The sequence below is a fragment of the Sylvia atricapilla genome, chromosome 18 (assembly GCF_009819655.1).
Source record: "Sylvia atricapilla isolate bSylAtr1 chromosome 18, bSylAtr1.pri, whole genome shotgun sequence".
NCBI lineage: Eukaryota > Metazoa > Chordata > Aves > Passeriformes > Sylviidae > Sylvia > Sylvia atricapilla.
In genome coordinates this window covers 8,149,010-8,166,167 of record NC_089157.1, presented here as the reverse complement: position 1 = coordinate 8,166,167, position 17,158 = coordinate 8,149,010, and the positions used below count along the sequence as shown (strand labels likewise).

The 17,158-nt window shown below is 63.7% G+C and overlaps 3 protein-coding genes across 11 annotated transcripts in view; 1 reads left to right on the top strand and 2 right to left on the bottom strand.

Annotated features, from left to right (window-relative positions):
* Positions 1-5,695, top strand: part of RBFOX3 (RNA binding fox-1 homolog 3) — a 131,226-nt gene extending 125,531 nt beyond the window's left edge. For 4 of the 7 annotated variants that reach the window (XM_066332235.1, XM_066332239.1, XM_066332234.1 and 1 more), the window contains 7 exons: positions 381-441; positions 693-746; positions 1,017-1,149; positions 1,696-1,735; positions 2,313-2,374; positions 2,645-2,723; positions 3,566-4,085. In XM_066332235.1, the coding sequence (XP_066188332.1) occupies positions 381-441; positions 693-746; positions 1,017-1,149; positions 1,696-1,735; positions 2,313-2,374; positions 2,645-2,723; positions 3,566-3,610 (474 nt within the window). In that variant the 3' untranslated portion in view covers positions 3,611-4,085. Of the gene's footprint in view, positions 1-380; positions 442-692; positions 747-1,016; positions 1,150-1,695; positions 1,736-2,312; positions 2,375-2,644; positions 2,724-3,565; positions 4,090-4,332 lie in introns of those variants that run through there. The other 3 variants (XM_066332237.1, XM_066332238.1, XM_066332236.1) reach the window with 3 other exon arrangements.
* An 852-nt stretch (positions 5,696-6,547) lies between these two features.
* ENGASE (endo-beta-N-acetylglucosaminidase) lies at positions 6,548-10,875 on the bottom strand. Of its 2 annotated transcripts, XM_066332222.1 has the most exons (14): positions 10,701-10,875; positions 10,445-10,521; positions 10,122-10,323; positions 9,693-9,841; positions 9,446-9,603; positions 9,188-9,336; positions 8,888-9,053; positions 8,450-8,553; positions 8,111-8,219; positions 7,855-8,027; positions 7,485-7,639; positions 7,283-7,385; positions 7,077-7,191; positions 6,548-6,967 (listed from the first exon to the last, which is right to left on the bottom strand). In XM_066332222.1, the coding sequence occupies exons 1-14, from the start codon at positions 10,811-10,813 to the stop codon at positions 6,563-6,565; spliced, it is 2,178 nt and encodes a 725-aa protein (XP_066188319.1). In that variant the 5' UTR covers positions 10,814-10,875; the 3' UTR covers positions 6,548-6,562. The 2 variants fall into 2 exon arrangements, with proteins under 2 accessions (XP_066188319.1, XP_066188318.1); XM_066332221.1 differs by lacking the exon at positions 10,701-10,875 and having other exon boundaries at positions 10,445-10,659.
* An 876-nt stretch (positions 10,876-11,751) lies between these two features.
* Positions 11,752-16,681, bottom strand: C1QTNF1 (C1q and TNF related 1). 2 transcript variants are annotated; one of them, XM_066332245.1, is made up of 5 exons: positions 16,536-16,681; positions 14,052-14,187; positions 13,677-13,847; positions 13,418-13,560; positions 11,752-13,083 (listed from the first exon to the last, which is right to left on the bottom strand). In XM_066332245.1, exons 3-5 carry the CDS (start codon positions 13,811-13,813, stop codon positions 12,533-12,535), a joined length of 831 nt encoding a protein of 276 aa, XP_066188342.1. In that variant the 5' UTR covers positions 13,814-13,847; positions 14,052-14,187; positions 16,536-16,681; the 3' UTR covers positions 11,752-12,532. The 2 variants fall into 2 exon arrangements, with proteins under 2 accessions (XP_066188342.1, XP_066188341.1); XM_066332244.1 differs by having other exon boundaries at positions 13,677-13,827.
* Between the last annotated feature and the right edge of the window lie 477 nt (positions 16,682-17,158).

Here is a 17,158-nt window from a genome sequence, read left to right as displayed (position 1 = left end):
GAGCCTGGCAGGGCACAGCAATACCCCATGACGAGGAAAACATCATCCAACCAAACCAGGCAGGGGCTCGGGGGCAGGCAGCATTTTGGCGCTCAGCCTGAGCATGGCACTGCAGCTCTAGGGGCAGCAGCCCCCAGGCTGAGCCACACTCACAGCTGGAGCACGGAGGCCTGGGCTGGCTGGAGGCACAGGGAGGTCTGCATACGGCGGGGTCTGCAGGCAGAGACTTGCCTCGTGTCTCTGGTGCAGCCGGCATCCTTTGCTCCAGCATCCGAAGCAGCAGCAGCAACACAGGCTGAGCGCAGCCCAGCAGGCCCTGCACCACAGCCTCACCTGCTCCATGTCCCGCAGGCACTGAGCCCCCATCCCTCTCTCTCCAGGTGAACAACGCCACGGCCCGTGTCATGACCAACAAGAAGGTGGCCAACCCCTACACCAACGGTAAGCACCAGGGTCCAGAGGGCAGGGGTTGCAGCAGGCAGGGGCATCTCCGGGCACTGGCACCCTCTGGCTGCCGTGAAGCTCTGGCAGTGAGTGCCCTCCACACCTGCAGGCAACTGGGAGAGGAGCTGCTCCTGCCCAGTGCAGGAGTGCAGCCCCCCGTGCCCTCTTCCTGCCTGGGGATGGCGCCGTTGCCCCTCAGAGCACCGTGGAGAGGGAGTCCTGTCCTCACCAGCTCTCTCTGCCCACAGGCTGGAAGCTGAACCCAGTGGTGGGAGCAGTCTACGGCCCTGAATTCTACGCAGGTAATGTCAGTCTGCAGCAGTACCTGCTGTGGGTTCTCCCCAGACGTCAGCTCTGTGCTGTGTCTACCGCTGCTCTGTGCAGTGGGTAGCCCCCAGGCCCTCACCCTGTCCTTCACATCTGCTTGGACGGTTCCCCTACCCTGTCCCCTTGCCCAGCATCCCCACGGGGCCGTGTCCCTGCCAGGCTGAGGGTACGGGGCTGGGCTCTGTCACAGCGGGGGCTGTGTGGACCTGCTGTGGAAAGCCCACAGGTGTCCCTGCCTCCTGCAGTAACGGGGTTCCCATACCCCGCCACGGGCACGGCCGTGGCCTACCGAGGGGCACACCTACGGGGCCGAGGACGCGCCGTCTACAACACCTTCCGTGCCGCGCCACCGCCGCCGCCCATCCCCGCCTACGGCGCGTGAGTACCCGGGGACCTGCTGGGCCAGGGGGGTGCTGCCCCGGGTCTGTGCTGCCACCCCAGGGCTCTCGCACATCAGGAACAGGCTGCAGCTCCTGCAGCACCTGCCTGGCCACAGGCTCTGTCCCATCCCCAGTCCGCTGCCCTCCGGGTGACCCACACGCGCGCCAACCTCCTGTACACCAAGGCACAGGGTGTTATTCCAGACAGGATGGTTAGTTTAATGGGAACTCTCTCCCAGCATGTGCAGCTGTGATGGAGTTGGTCATGAACACAGCCATGGCCATCTGTAGCTGCTTGGCCACTCCCAGCAAAGATCTCACTCAGCCTGGGATCCTCCTCTGGCATACCCTGCCCTTGGCTGTGCCCTCTGTGTGTCCCCAAGTCCCTGCCCAGAATCCCAGCCCAGACGTGCTCTTGGGGCCTGGACAGCCACTCCTGGCCAGTCAGCTGTGGGGCTGAGGCAGCTTCCCCCATCCACTGCCCTCACCACTCTGCTCGTCCAGGGGCACTTGCCGGGCTCTGATGCCTCCGCCTCATTTCCAGGGTCGTCTACCAGGATGGGTTCTACGGAGCTGAGATCTACGTAAGTGACACTGTGCCCAGGGCTGGGCTGTGACAGGGACCCCATCCCAGCACGAGGGGCACGTGGCATCACACAGGTCCATGGTGGGCTCTGCCCCCACAACCCCATCCCCTGGGTGGCAGCAAGAGTGTGAACACAGTACAGCTTCTCCAGAGCAATCTGGGTGGCACACAGCACACAGGGTCCTGTGCCCAGTCCTGTGCCCCTGCCAGCTCTTGGCAGGGCTGGTACGACGCAGGATTTACAGCCTCAGTTCCTTACACCCGCATTTAACCTCCATGTCTGAGGAGCCAGCGGCGATATTTCAGGCGGGCACTGAAGGATTTATCTAACGTGACACCTCATTAAAGCGAGCAGGGAGGTGACAGTCTCTTCTCTGGAAATTTAATTTTTTAAGGTTAATGTTTGTGAAAGCCCCTGGGGAATGGTAATGAGGCTGATGTGTGCCCAGTGGCACTGGCACCAGCTCCCCGTAGGCCCCACACTGCTCTGTGCAGTTCCATGGAGCACCCATCTGCCCCCAACCCCACCTCCCCCAAGGGGGTGCAGCCCCTTGACCAGTCTCTCCTCCCTGCAGGGGGGCTACGCTGCCTACAGGTACGCCCAGCCCGCAGCAGCAGCGGCCGCCTACAGTGACAGGTAAGCACGGAGCACCACACCTGGGGGAGCCCCATGTCACCCCCTGCACTGCCCACTCTGACAGCCCCAGCTTTTGAGTGCTATGGGACAGGGCAGAGTCAGGCATGGGGAGGGTGTCCTCTTGCTCCCCTCAGGCTGGGCTGGAAAGGGTTGGCTCCACTGCAGAGGGAGCAGGGAGACCCCGGGGAGCTCCCAGGTGCAGCTGAGAGGGAGGGCTCTGAGGGGACACCCCAGCTGCTGTCACTAACACCCACCGCTGTTTGCTCCTAGCTACGGCAGAGTGTACGCAGCAGCAGACCCCTACCACCACACCATCGGCCCCGCCGCCACGTACAGCATCGGCACCATGGTAAGAGCAGCCCCTCGGCCTTCCTCTGCTTCCCGGGGGGCTGCAGACAGCCCAGGGAGGGGTCTGGCACAGCGGCCATGGGGCTGTGGGGCACAGGGCAGCGGTGGGGGCTGTGGGAGGGGAGTGGGAAGGGTGCAGCCCCTGCCTGGCTCTGTCTGCAGGAGAGGAAACCCCCACCCTGCACCCCTGCCCCACCTTCCCCTCACACCCTGCACAGTCCTGCCCACACACGCCACTTCCCAGGGGCCTGGCTGCCCCCCACCGGCTGCCTGGTCACGTTCCAGGACCCCCCTCTCATCCCAGTGCAGGACAGTGTCCCCAGGGCCCCGCGTGCAGCCACACACGGGGGCACTGCAACCCCTCACACACCACAGCTCTTGGCCAGCTCTGACAGCATCAAAGATGAAAAATTGCACTCACGGCTGGGATCGTAAAGCCAACCTGCCTTTTTCTGCCTTTTTTTACTCCCTTGGCACCCCCAGCCCTTGGGCAGCTGCTAGTGAGGGGCCACAGGCACTACATCCTAGGGGTTTTCAGCTCAGTGCCACAGCAGGGATGGGGGCAGCTCCTCGGCAGGCATGGCACAGCAGTGCTGCGTTGGAGGCATTGGGCAGCTCCTGCCTCCAGGGCAGTGCCCTTGGCCACCACAGAGCCCAGGCAGCACTGGGCACCCTGGCCCTGCCTGCCCCTCACATCCCAAGGACAGCAACGATTTGGTGTCATTTGAAAGAGGAGAAAAAAAAAAAAAAAAAAGAAAAAAAAACGAAGAGAAAAAAGGGAAGATCTAGGCTTTGGCTATCTCTGAATACTGATTGGCTTTTTTTTCATCTTTGATGTTGCAGGCTAGTCTATACCGAGGAGGGTACAGCCGCTTCACTCCCTACTAGCAAGACAGACCCAGCCCCCCCACCACTGCCCCCGATGCTCACTAGCACCAAACCAAACCAGGCAGACAGAGCCGAGGCCGAGCCTGCGGAGGAGCCGCGGGTGCTGCCCGGGTGGCCGGGGCTGGCGCCGGGCTCTGTGGGGCCACAGCACCCCACACCCATAGGGTTTCCTCAGCCGCTCCGTCCTGCCGCCTGCCCGCCTCTCCTGCACCATCCGCCCGCCCCGGGGACCGCGGGGCCAGCCCTGAGCCCCAACAGCGCCCCGTTCCCACAGCGGGGTGTGGGGTCCCCCCAGTGCCCTGGCTGCGGTGCGCAGGGTTCGTGCCCCTGCGAGGCAGGCGGGGCTGCTCAGCCTGCAGGGATGCTCGCTGCACAGGCGCTGGGGCTCGGGGTGACAGCAGCCCCCCGAGCAGCCCTTCTGCCCCCATAGGAGAGAGAGGAGCCAGCTGGGGTTGCTGCCGGCTGTGGGGACTGATGAGGCTGGGGTGTGTTCAGGATCCCGGGGCAGCCCGCCGGGCAGGAGCGCTTCCCTGCCTGACCCTGCTCTGCGGGGCTGGGTGCGATGGGCTGGGTGTGATGGGCTGGGCTGGACTGGGCTGGGCTGGACTGGGCTGGGCTGGCTGCGTGGGCTCGGTGGGCTGGGATGGTGCCTGCGTGCCCCCGGCCAGCAGTTCAACCTGAGCGCTCCAGCGAAAGACCTGCCTCTCTTGTTTCTGTTGTAGTGAACCCGTGGCTGTTTCCTTCTGGGACCAGGAAGGGCAAAAATATCCACATACACACACAAAACTAAAAAAAAAAAAAAAAAAGTTAAAAAAAAAACAAACTCTAAAAAAAAAAAAAAAAAAAAAAAAGACCCCGAAATACAAAAATTCAAAGCAAATCAACAAAAAGAAAAAAAGAAGAAAAAAAAACCCCAAACAAAAAAAAAGAGAAACAAAGCCAAGCGGCAGCAGCCAAATGAGTCCCAACTGTCCACACACACCGAGTGAGCGAGTCCCAGAGGAGCCGCGGCGAGCACCGGCGGTCGGATGCGCCGGAGGGACGGCCAGCGCCCCGGCCCCACAGCCCCGCAGGGAGGGAGCCGGTGCAGGCAGGCGTGAGGGTCCGCGGGGGTCCGTGGGGCCCCCACCCGCCCAGGTGCAGGGCCTGGGCACCACGTCTTCCTTTCCCTGGTGCAGCAGCGCTGGGGGTGCCGGCAGAGCGCTGCGCCCTGCCCGGCTCGTGGGACCGGGTGACGGGGTGGGGACCCGGCTTCGTGCCGCCCGAGCCCCGGCGCTGACGGCCATCAGCGTGTCAAGTGTGCGAGGCCTCAGCTCCAGCGCGGAACTGGGGCGGCGGCGGCGCGGCTGCGGTGCTGAGGTATTGCAGGGGACGACCCTCTGCCTTTTAAAGGGAATTTTTGTTAAGAGGAGCTTGCAACTCGCTTGTGACCCCTTCCCCTTCTTCCTCCCGCCTTCCCTGACACCCGCGCTCCCAGCCTGCCCGGGCCAGCCCTGACCAAAGCTGGGCCAGGCGCTGCCCCCAGTCCCGCTCCCGCTTGCTCTGTGGCATGGGACACGCTCATGGCCACCCGTCCCTGCCTGAGGCAGCGGGATGCCCCCAGCCCTGGGTGCGGGGTCTCGGCCACTGCGTCACCCACAAAGGGACCCACCCGAGCCACGAGGTTGGGCTGCAGCCGCAGGCACACGGGGTGCGGTGCCCGGTGGCACGGGGCACTGCGGAGCCCATCCCGGGGTGCAGCGCTGTCCCGCTCCCTTATGGCTCTGCCACTCCTCAAACCTCACTTTATAGTCTGCAGACGCCCCCGACGCCCCAGCGATGAGCTCCCCCTTTTCTATTCCCAGTGTACATAGCCCCGGCCCCCCCGTACAAAGCTCCGTCCATCGCTGTACTGGCTTCTCCCTTACAGCACCCCTGCGCCGCCCCGGCGTGCGGGCTGGCGCCGGCCCATCCTGTATGCTTCAAAGTGTGACCATTCTAATAAACAGTATTATTATTATTATTATTATTATTATTATTATTATTATTACAAGGATTATTATTATTATTATTGAAATTATTAATAAAGATTTCTTTCTTCAACCAGGGCGACTCAGGTTTTGACTGGTTGCGCTGCAGGGGGCGCGGGGCCGTGGCTGCTACAGTGGATCTGGCTGGGCAGGGGGTCACAGCCTGTGGGCAGGTGGGGAGCCCTTGGGGCCCCCAGCCTCGCCATGGTGAGGGAGCAGGATGCTGCATGAAGAGCCCTCTCCTGGCTGGGCCAAGCCCTTCCTTCGTCAAGCCATCAGGTAATACGTTACTGAGCACATTCCCCACCTCAGGAGCAGCAGCTCCACTGCTGGCATTGGTGTCCCTGGTGGAGCCTGCATTGTTTGGGGACAGGGCTTGGGACCTGTGCAGGAGTGCTCGCCTGCTCCTGCCTGCTAATTGCTTGCTCACCAGACTGTGAGAAAATAATTGCTGCCATAAATTTTCTCTCCTCCTCACACGGTTCTCAGGGGAGGCAGTGTAAGCTGGTGGCACTGGGCTGGGTCCATGTTAATGAGCGCAGCAGTCACCCATGCTGAGCTGCTGCTCAAGGCTGCTTCAGAGCCCATGTTGGCAGCTCCCCACCAGGCTGAGCCCTGAGGGGGCTGTGTGTCTTGGGTCTTAGGGCAAGTATCCCCAGCCTGTGGGCAGACAGCTCGAGATGGTGAGGGCTGCAGGAGCTGGTGGGGTTCTCAGGGCAGGTGCCCCAATCTGCCCCAGTGGTCAAACGTGTTGGGGGTCCCTGCCAGCCACTTGCAGGGTCCTGGTCAGCACCCACAGAGTGAGGGCTGAGCACAACCACGGGGGTGGGAGAAAAGGGGCTCACCAGCTCAGGGTGATGAAATGCAGCCTCCCTCTGTGTCCCCAGCCCACAGCTCACCCACCACACAGAAGAGACACAGCACGGGCTGCACCACAGTTGCTTTATTGCCCATCTGAGCCGGTGTCACTGCCTGGCGCGGAATAGACCAGCACGAGGCGGCCCCAGCGCTCGGGGTCCACAGGCAGCTCGTCCCGCAGCACCGGTTCCACCAGCAGCTCCAGCTGGCAGGACTGTCCTGGCGCTGGCTGCGGCACCAGCAGCCCCACGGCGCGGAACAGGCAGCCCTGTGCCAGCCCCAGCACCTGCGGCGCTGTCTGGCCCAGGCGGCACCGGGTGCCCTGGCTCAGCACACGGAACCACCGGGCACGGCCGGGCGGGAAGGACCAGCGCAGGGTGAGGCTGAGCGAGAGCTGCTCGGGCTCGGGGCCCTCCTGCCACCAGAGCTGTGAGGCCGTCACGCCGTACACCTGAGGCGGGGAGGCCGCCAGGCTGGCAGTGTCCAGCACCTGCGAGGGAACCACAGCACTGTCAGCATCAGGGCGGGCACCCACCGCCTTCCCAGAACAAGGGTGGCACCGGGGCAGGTGTCACCACCAAGCTGTGGCAGGCACTCACCCGCACCTCCCCGAGGAGGCAGGTGAAGGATGTCTCCTGTGGGCTGGGCTGCTGGCGGGACACAATCACCGAGAGGTCCTGTAAGCTGCAGTCCTGCAGCTCCAGCTCATAGCATCTGAGGGAGAAGAGGCAGAGCAGGAATGGTTCCAGGGAGCCCTGGTGTCCCAGGCCTGCCTGTGGACACAGGGTGCAGGCAGGGCACTCACCGGCTGGTCCAGCCATGGGAGCCACGCTGGCAGGCGGCGAGCAGCTTGGCGAGGCCGGGCGGCGGTGCCGGGAGGAACCGGGGGTGGTACCGGCCATTGGGCTCTGCCGGAGGGAGCCAGAGCAGGGGGTGAGGGACTGAGCTGGCCCCACGCTCTACAGCAGGTGCTCACTGCAGAGAGCACAGCGGGACAGGGTCCTCACCGGGCAGGGAGGTGGGGTTGCCCTCGAAGCACATCCCTGAGTCTCCGGTGGTGACCTCCAGTGCCACTGTGAAGTCATCGGGCTGTGGCCCCTCCAGCTTATAGAGCAGGGTCAGGAAGAGCTTGGGGGGGGCTGGCATCTGCAAAGAGAAGAGGCTGATGACCCCAAATCCACCCAGAGAGAGACAGAGACAGAGAGAGAGACAAAGAGAAGGTGCATCATGTTAGGTGTGCTGAGCAGTGTGGGCAGAGCCTGGGCACACTGGCCACAAGGCCCTGGGGCCACACAGCTCGGCCCATGCAGGCCATGCCATGCTGACATGGTGCCAGCCCAGTGCTGAGGAGGGGGAAAGGAATTCACTCCAACTCACCGGACAGCCACACGCTCCTCGCCAGGGGGAATGGTCCCCTGCAGCTTCAGGGAGCTGCCCCCACACCAGGCATCCTGCAGGCAGCAGCTGGTGCTCAGCATGCCCTGGTCCTCTGGGTACAGTGGCTGGATGTCCTGTGCACTCAGGTCATACCAGGGCCCAGACTCTTCATCCTACAGCACAGGGAGAGCTGAGCTGGGGGAGCTGAGAGCAAGAACCCAGTCTGACCAGAGCAGAGCTGTCATCTTGCACCCACCTTCCCATCCAGGAATGTGCTGTTGCCCATGCCCAGGCTGAAGGAAGTGGTGAGGGGCAGTGTGCAAATGCTGTGCGTGGGCAGGTACTTGGCCAGTGAGCCCCAGAACCTGGAGGCAAAGGTGGGTGTGAGGGCAGAGAACCCTCTTATGGTCAATGCCCTGCACGGCCTCAGGTATCACCTCAGCTGGGGCAGAATGGGGCCAGCTGGCTCCTGGTCAGCAGCCATGGTGTTCTGACAGCCACAGTGTCCCTGTAGCTGTGTCCCACAGCCTTCCTGAGCCAGGGCACTCCTAGCCCCGTTCCTCCCCCAACACCCGCCCTGCTGAGCTGCCCACACCTGTTCTCGTTCTGCAGGAAGTTTTCTTTCCCCAGGTGCTCATAGACCCAGCCAGGAGCGAAGATGGCTGCAGAGAGGCCATACTGGCGGATCAGGCGCAGGGACTGCAGAAATGAGCCGTGAGCAGCACGGGCCAGGTCAGGTAGTCACCTTGTCACCTGCCCTGTCCCCGCTCCCCCCAGGTTCCACTGGCCCATGGTGAGGCAGGACACCACAGGGATGTGCTGCAGCATCTCCCTCTCCAGCATGGCAGCAGTTGGGATCCTCCAACTCCCTGTTCATGCATGGCCAGCACCCTGGGATCCCTCACTCCTCACCAGTTCATCCCCACGTTAGCAGCCCAACACAGCACAGCCCAGCAGGGCCATCAGTGGGACCTCAGAGCCCTGTGCCAGTGAGGTCCAGGGTCACACTCTGGCCCAGCCCTGTCACACCCACCTTGTCAGTGTTGAAGCCACCACCAATCACATCCCCACGGCCAAAGACATCAACACCAACATAGATGTCATTTTGGCGTGGACCAGCCAGCCTCTGTGTGCGCTCCAGCTGCTCGTCCTTCCAGTTGTAGTTGGTGAACAGCCCGTCACAGGCATCAAAAAACATCCTGGGGACAAGGGGCAGAGTGGCAGGGTCACACATGACCTCACCGAGGGCCGTGCAGGTTGTGCCTGACCACCATCATGCTGGGTTTGGGGTGGCCTCATGCCCCCTGCCCAGGGACAATTTTGCCAGCCTCACCTATTCTCATCGTTCAGCTCGTTCTGCCACCTCAGCGTGCCGTCCTTGAGGACACTGTCATACCAGATCACCAGGCCACCTGGCACGGCGCTGTGCACCCGTGCCGTCAGGTCCCGCAGGAAGAGGGGCAGGTTCCCCACCGCTGCCGCCTGCCAGGAGAGAGCAGACACGGGTGGGTTGGGGCACGGGCCGGGGGGCTCCCCACGGGAATAGCAGGCAGGGAGGTGGGCAGGGAGAGGCAGGGCCGCCAGGACTGACGCTCAGCTTGTTCTCGATGTTGATCAGCCAGCCGTCGAAGCGGTAGTGCTGGGCAATGCGGGCCAGCTGCTCGGCCACGGCGCCGTACGCCTCCTCCCCGCCGGCCAGGAACGCCTCACACAGCTTCTCCCCGTCCGTCCACTCCGTGATGAATGTGCCTGGGGAGGCAGCGAGGCCAGCGTCAGCTTCACCTCCTGGTGAATCCACCTCTCTGCTGGGGCCGCCCCAGGCTCAGCCCTGCCCTCACCCAGCACAGAGACACTGTTCCGGTGCGCCGCATTGGTCCAGACCACGGGCGGGATGGTGACAGTGTGGTGGCTGAAGTACACAAAGATGTCGATGTAGCGCCAGTGGTAGAAGACATAGGGGTTGCTTGTGGCCGAGCCCTGGATGAACCTGCAGAGGGAAAAGGGTTGGGCAGTGCAGGAAGGACGCTGGCAGATGCTGCAGGGTTGGGTAGGAGCCTGACTCACAGCTGGGAGCTGCGCAGAGCTGTGGCACTGAGCCACCTCTGAACATCCCAGCCTGAGCAAAGCTCCCCAAGCACTGGTGCCAAACACCCCATCCCTGCTCACCTGTGGCTGAGCCGGCAGGAAACATGTCAGGCAGAAACAAGTGCCTTGGGGATGGAGACATTGAGTTCCACTGTCACACCTCCCTTCCAGCTAGCACGTACCTGTCCTCCAAGTACCCGCCACGCATGTCGTGGCACACCAGTGTCCGGGGCCTCCTGCTGAGGAGTGGGGGCTGGCGCCTGGCCAGAGGCACGGCTGACACATTGAACTCATCGTTGCTGTTGGGCTGCCAGGCCAGCAGCTCCTCCAGGCCGGACAAGAAGAAGCTGATGGGCTCCGTCGTCTTCGTGTCAAAGTACCTTGCTGGGAACAACGGGGAGACAGGCCAGGGTCAGCAGCGAGCACTGCCCGTGCAGCTCGGTACGGCACCGACACCGTCCCCATCCCGGCGGGGCCCGGGGGTGCGCCTCTCCCGGTGCCTCACCTGGCAGCGGCTGCGGACGGTCGCTGATGGTGTCGTGCAGGACAGTGGTTCCCTGGATGTCCGCCGCCGGCTGGAAGCTGCCCCGGGAGCTGGGTGAGGGCCGGGCCGGGCCAGCACCGCGGCCAGCGCCGACCGGCCCCTGCCAACCCCCGGTCCCCATCACGGTCCCGGTCCCTGTCCCCATCCCCATCACCGTCCCCGTCCCCATCCTGCTCCCGGCCACGATCGCGGCCTCGGCCCGGCCTCCGCCATCCACCTCCGCCGCCGCCGCGGTCCCCGCTCCGCCTCCGCCGGCTCCTCCGCCGCGGCCACGAGCTCGGTTCCCGTCCTCTTCCCGCGCCGCGCCGGCCCCTCCGCCGCCTCCGCCATGGCGCTGCCGCCGCCGCCGCCGCCGCCGCACTGACGGCGGAGCCGCCGCCACCGGGCCCGGCTCTCCCGGGGGCGCGGCCCCGGAGCTCCGCCCGCCCGGCCCCGCACCGCCCCGGGCACCGCCCGCCCCCTGTCCCGGGGCGGGACGTGTCCCGGGATGGACCGCGCGTCCCGCGGTACGGACGTGTGTCCTGGGATGGGCTGCCCGTCCCGGGAAGAACACGTGCCTCTGAATGGATTGTGTGTCCCCGGGTAGAAGATGTGTCCCAGGATGGGGATCTCTGTGCTGGGATGCAACTTGTGTTCAAAACAGGCCCTGCTGTGCAGTTCGGGATGGTGATGTCCCAGGGGCCAAGGAGCTTTGTCCATACCATGGGACAGGGCTGGGGCCCTGGGCTGATGCCCCCACCCCACAGGAACCGCAGTGAACGGCCTGACCTGCCTCATTTGGCCTCCACCATGCACCCACTCCCCACATTTGGGGCCAGGGCTGTATTTAAGGTCATCCTCAGTCCCCCCATTCCCTCCCGTCCTGTGCTTGGGTGCTGGTTTCTAGCTGCAGCCCTGCTCAGCCCAGCCACGCACCTGCCAATTCAGACTGTGACACCCAGCTTCACCTCAGAGCCATCTTCTCTCCGTGGATGGGCCGGATAACCTGGACTCCTGACAACCCTACCACCCTTCCCAGCCTGTCCTGTTCCTAGGCTGACACTTCTGTCACTTCAGCAGCTCCCGGCCCTTGGGGTACAACTGGCCCATGCAGTGCCTGGCACAGGTCTCCTGGCTCTCCAGGAACAGTTTGCTCTTCCCTCTCCACCCCCAGCTCAGCAGCACCATGCCAGTCCTCAGCTCTCAGGGAGCCCCTGCACCCCAGGAGCAGAACCCTGCCCTGTGTCCCTCAGAGGTCCCCCTCACATAAAGCAAGAGGACACTGAGGATGTGAGCAAGGCTGGAAATGTGAGGTGTTTAATGTGGCACAAGCTGAATGGGGGGGTCAGCATGCTGGCCCCTGCTACTGCTGCATCTACACAAACATGAAGCCTGGCCAGCAGATAACCTAACAGAAGAGGAAGTGGCTGAGGCTGAAGGCCCCACACCCAGGGCTGCTGGTGGGGAGAGAGCCCTTCCTGAGCAGAGGCTGTGGTGAGCAGTGACGAAATCTGCAGAGGGAAGTGACACAATTCACTCCCCACAGGGGTACCCAGCCCCCCATTGCAACACCTGCACCATGGAAGGAAAGAGGGCCCTGAGTGGTTTATTGCCTTTCCTGATGGTGCTGAGCACCTTCTGCCCTTTCCAGCTGGGGAGCACAGCCTGGCACAAGGAGGAACATGGTGCAAGTGTCTGCACTGCCTCACACCAGGGCACCAGCAGTCACACTGTTCTGCTGGTGCCAGCTCAGCCAGTACCACGACAGGCTGTGCCTGACAAACCCAGCTCCGGAGTGGGGAGAGGCGGTGAGCTCCCTGCCCACCCCAGGTGAGCAGCTGCTTCCTGGTCACTAATGTCACAGGGGCTTAAAATTGCTCCAACTCTTCCAAGTGTGTCTGGTTGGCCTTGAGGTGCTGGAGCGAGGGAATTCACACACTGGTGCAGCTGCTGGGGGTAGTGGCACTAGGGTGACTAACAGCATAATGGGGATGGCACTCCTGGGACGAAAGGGGCAGGGGCTCCTTGGCCACCCGGTCTGGCACAGGAGGAGTGAGAGGGGCCTGGTGCTCAGGGGTCCCCACTGTACTTGATGAGGTGGCCGCTGAAGGTGATGTAAGTGTCGTACTCATCGCTGAAGACGGCGTTCTCACGCTCACCCTTGTAGAGCCGCACCCAGACCTCATCCTGCTCCTTCAGCTCCAGCATGACGCTCTGGCTCTGCATGATGCTGCGGTCGCTCACCTGGGCGTAGAGGATCACCACCTCCACCCCGTTGCGCATGATGTGCAGGTACGTCTCCTTCTGGTTCCAGGTGTGCACGTTGAGGCTGAAGTAGTAGATGCCAGGGATATAGCAGTAAAACTTGCCCGTGAACATGTTGAAGTGGTCGTAGAGGTTGACAAACTCGGTGTCGAAGATGAGGGTCTGGTAGTAGTCGTTACTGTGCAGGGGCTTCTTGCGGCCCACAGAGAAGGCGGCGTAGTGGCTCTTGCAGCGCTCCCCGGGGGCGCCCATGCTGCCCTTCTGTCCCTTGGGCCCTGCATGGCCCCTGCTGCCGGCCACCCCCGTCTTGCCGAACTTGCCCTGCATGCCACGCTCGCCACGGTCCCCCTTCTCTCCTGGGCAGAGCAGGAGGGAGAGTTGGGCTGTCAGGCAGGGGCCAGAGCTGAACCCAGCACCACAAAAGCCCCTTGCCCAGAGATGGATGAAGGGAGCAAGGATCCATCAGTCCTGCCCCTGCTCCTCCTCAGGCTCTGATGCTGCTGCCCAGAAGCCACCAGAGCAGGGGCTGCTCACACCCCAGTGTGGCTCCTGCCCTGTCTGTGCAGGGCACAGGTCCACTGGCACCACCCCAGCTTCTCATTCCCAGTCTGTGCAAGAGCTGGCACTGTGAGCCCAGCTCAGCCCTGGGGCAATGCTGACAACACAGTGCAGGGTCCTGCCAGCCCTCACCTTTCAGGATGGTCATGTTGATCTGAGGCATGGGCTGGTACTGGGGGTAGAAGCGCTTTTCGGGTGGGGGGCAGCAGCGGACACAGCGGGGCTGTGGGGGCAGCCCCTCCCGGCCATCATCAGCCTTCTGCTCCTGTGTGGCCCTGGCAAGGCAGAAAGCAAAGGACAACAGGGTGCTACGGGGGGGCGAGGGCCCTCTGCCGTGCCAGGGCTGCCCTGGCCCCCGCTGCAGAGCACCCTGACTCTGGGGTCTCCTCACCTGGCAGCTTGGTGCTGGGATGGGGCCTCATTGGGGTCTGTCCACCATTGCTGGGCAGGGATGGAGCTGGTCTGGCTGCCCACAGGGCAGGGCAGCAGGAGGATCAGCAGGACACCATGCACCCACAGCCCCTCCATGCCTTGGCAGTGCTCTGTGAGGTGCCAGGGACAGCTGAGGGGGACAGGAATGAGGAGACTCCCAGCCCAGCCATGCCCCGAGCTGTCCCAGTTTCTGGCTGGGCTGTGGAACAGTGTCACCCCAGTGAGCACCTGGGGAGACCCACAGTGAGGCAGTTTGGGGGCTCTGGGCTCACCAACACGAGGGCTGGGGGCATGCAGCCCCTGAGCCCTGGCACATATGGCAGATGGGATTTACCTCAGAAGCTGAGAGTGGAGCAGAGCAGCAGCCTCTGATCGGGCCAAGTCCTGGACCAAGTGCTGCTGCTTCTGCTCAGCCTGGCTTCAGCTGCCTCCCATGGGTGCCCAAGAGCAGCAATTTAGGATGTCAGCACCTGAAAAATTACAGACAGCTCCAGATGTCATGGGGCAAATGTCAGGGTGCAGCCCTGGCTGTATGTGGGACCCCAGCCAGGCCCAGAGAGGGTGTCTGCACCCCACTCCTGCGAGGAGCTCCTGTACCCTAGGGGCTACCAGCCCGAGGGTTGCCAAGGGGACAAGACCGACTGCCCCAGAAAGAGGGATGTGGGCTGGCAGCCTTATCTGGGAGCTGGCTGCCAACAGAGAGAAACCTTTCTGAGAGCCCACACCCTGCATGGGGCCAAAACCAATATTTGCAGTGGTGGTGGCACCGTGGCCCAGCCCGGGCGCTTGCTGACCCCTCCTTCTATTATCAAAACCGTGATAATAGAAGGAGCCGTGAGGCCGGGCACGCAGCACCTCGCCCTTTGGCCCCGTGGCACCAGGACAGCCTTGGCCAAACAGGGGTGTAGCACTGCCCAGCGCCGGGCATCGCGTGGCAGCAGAGTCCGAGCCGGGATAGGGATGGGGATGGCTGCTCCCTAAGCTCCTATCTCAGCCAGGTGCCTCCCTGGGTGGGGATATGGGTGTGGCCTTCGCCTTTCTCCCCTCCCAAAGAGCCTCCCGCGGCACCGCCCGGCTGCGCTCCGCGGGGTCCGGAGCGCCGCTCCCGAGGCGCAAAGGGCCCTCCCAGGGCTGTCCTGTGTTCTGCGGCTGAGCCAGGCCGTGATTTGGGGACAGAATCCTGTTGTTTTGGTCAGCGCCCCGGGTCTCCAGTCAGTGATCGGTGGCTGTCACCGTCATCCCCAGGGATGGGGTCCTAGGGACCGTGTCTGCTCCTCCGCGGGTGCGGAGGGCGTTTGAGGCCGGGGCGGATGCCTGGATCATGAGTCACAGGAGCCGGGAAGGGGCGGAGGGATTGGGAAAGGCTCCAAAGGGCTTTTCCTGCTGCTCAAACCCTCTGCCAAGGGCCTGGCCGCCTCATACACTTCCCGGTGCCCCTGTCTCTCCGTCTCTCACCCCGTCGTCTTGGTGCTACCAGGTGTGGAGGGGAGAAGCAGATCCATGGATAGAAGCGTGGAGGAGGCCAAGCAGCGGTTTGTGAGCAGCTATCACCCAGGGGAGCCTCAGCCCTGGCCCTGCTCACCCTGCCTGGCCTCCAGCTGCGCCAGATGCACGGCACTGAACACGGCATGGAGCACACCCGGGGTTTGGGAAGCCTGTGGCTTTCCCTCAGCTCTGGGACCATCACACCAGGCATTCCTCTGGGACCCGGAGCAGGCTTGGCCCTGGGGAAGTGTCACGGGGAACTGCTCCACGGGGAGAAACCCTGCATCAGGAAGTTCCCATGGTGGAAGGCAGTGCTTCCCAGGCTGCCGGGAGCAGAGGAGAGTGTGCGGGGCACGCAGGGTGCTGTCAGCAGCTCGCGGGGCTGGCTGGGCCCGCAGCGTGTCCCCCCTGCCCCCTGCAGGTGTGCTGGGCGGGAGGTGCCCACCTGTGCACAGCACACACAGCCCTGCCGAGGGTTTTCCCGACAGGGCTGGCTGCTCTCCAAAAGCAGTCAGAGATTTAAACTCAGTGGCTGCAGAAGCTTTGGGACTGCAAGTCAAAACATCCCGAAATACATTCCAGATGGAGATGAAGACTAGGATGAAACGGAACAAACCCTAGGGGAGGGATGAGGGGCTCAGGGCAGTGTGGAGGTAGCAGGATGTGCACTCCCGGCTCACCCTCTCCATTTAGGGTGGTAGATACAAACTTCCCTGCACCACAGCAGCCAGAACCACTGTGCCTCTGGGGTCCTGCTGGTGGGCCTGATGCCCCACGTTCTGCTGCAGATGCTGGAACGATTGCAGATCCCTTTTTTTTTTTTTTTTTTTTTCCCTGGAGCAGGGCAGACACGGCAGGCAGCAGGGTGGGAGCTGCATGGGCAGATGTGGGGAAGGAGCATGAGGTAGTTGCAGCCCTCCAGCACGAGCAAGATATTTTGCTGGGGACCCCAACAGCCACTGTGACTCCCAAAAAGGTGCCGAAAGTGGCCCAGTGTGGGTTTGATGTGTAGCAATGGGGTTTTTGGGAACGCAGCTGGGGCAGGGCTGGGGGGATCTGTGTCCTCCCAGAGCTGCGGTGGGTCAGGCTGTGCCTTCAGACTACTGTGAGGCTCAGCCCTGTGGCCCCCACTGCTCCTTGGCAAGTAGGGCAAGGGCCTCGTTCGCCTGGGGGGGCACAGGGACCGATCCGCCCGGCTGGGCGGGCGCCGGGACAACCGAGCGCTGGCCGAGGCGGAGCCGCCTCCCGGTACCTCGGCAGCGGCCGCCGATGGGAGCACGACCCCTCCAGCTCCGGGGGTGATCGTCAGGCCTCCCGAACCTGCCCCACCTACCTCTGGGGCACGGCTTCTCCCTCGCGGCGCTGCCTCGGCTGCCCTAGAGCATCGCCCGGGCCAGCGCCGAGCCTGCCCGAGGCCGACCGCTGCCTCCCACTCCGGAGCCGCCTCTCCTCGCTCGGCCCGGGCGGAAATACACTTTTTGGAAGCGCGGGAGGCAGCGAGGCGCGGGACGAGGCTCGCAGCCCTCCCCCGCCAGATGTGCGCCCGCGGCTGCCTTAACCATGTGTGCTCCCGGGACCGGCCGCCGCAGGCATTCGCGCTCCGGGACCGCCGCACCAGAGCGGAGGCAGCACGTGCCAGCGGCTCCCCGGAGCTGCCGCGGGGCCCGGGATGCCGCAGGGTGCAGCTGGCCCCGGCGCAGGACCCTGCCCTGTGCCGGCAGCGCCGAGGCCGTTCCCAGCCCCGAGGGCACCACGGCCAGCACAGCCCCACCGGGCGCCGGCCTTTGACAGGCGGACACGCGCACGGGTCCCAAGGTGCGGGGCTGGGTCTCCCCCACCCCGAGTGGCGGCGGGACATAGGGGCCAACCAGGACAAGGACAGAATGTGTTGCGGGCTAGAGCAGGGCAGCACTGGGGTCATGCCCGCTGGGCAGCCGGGCTATGCCCACCCCGCAG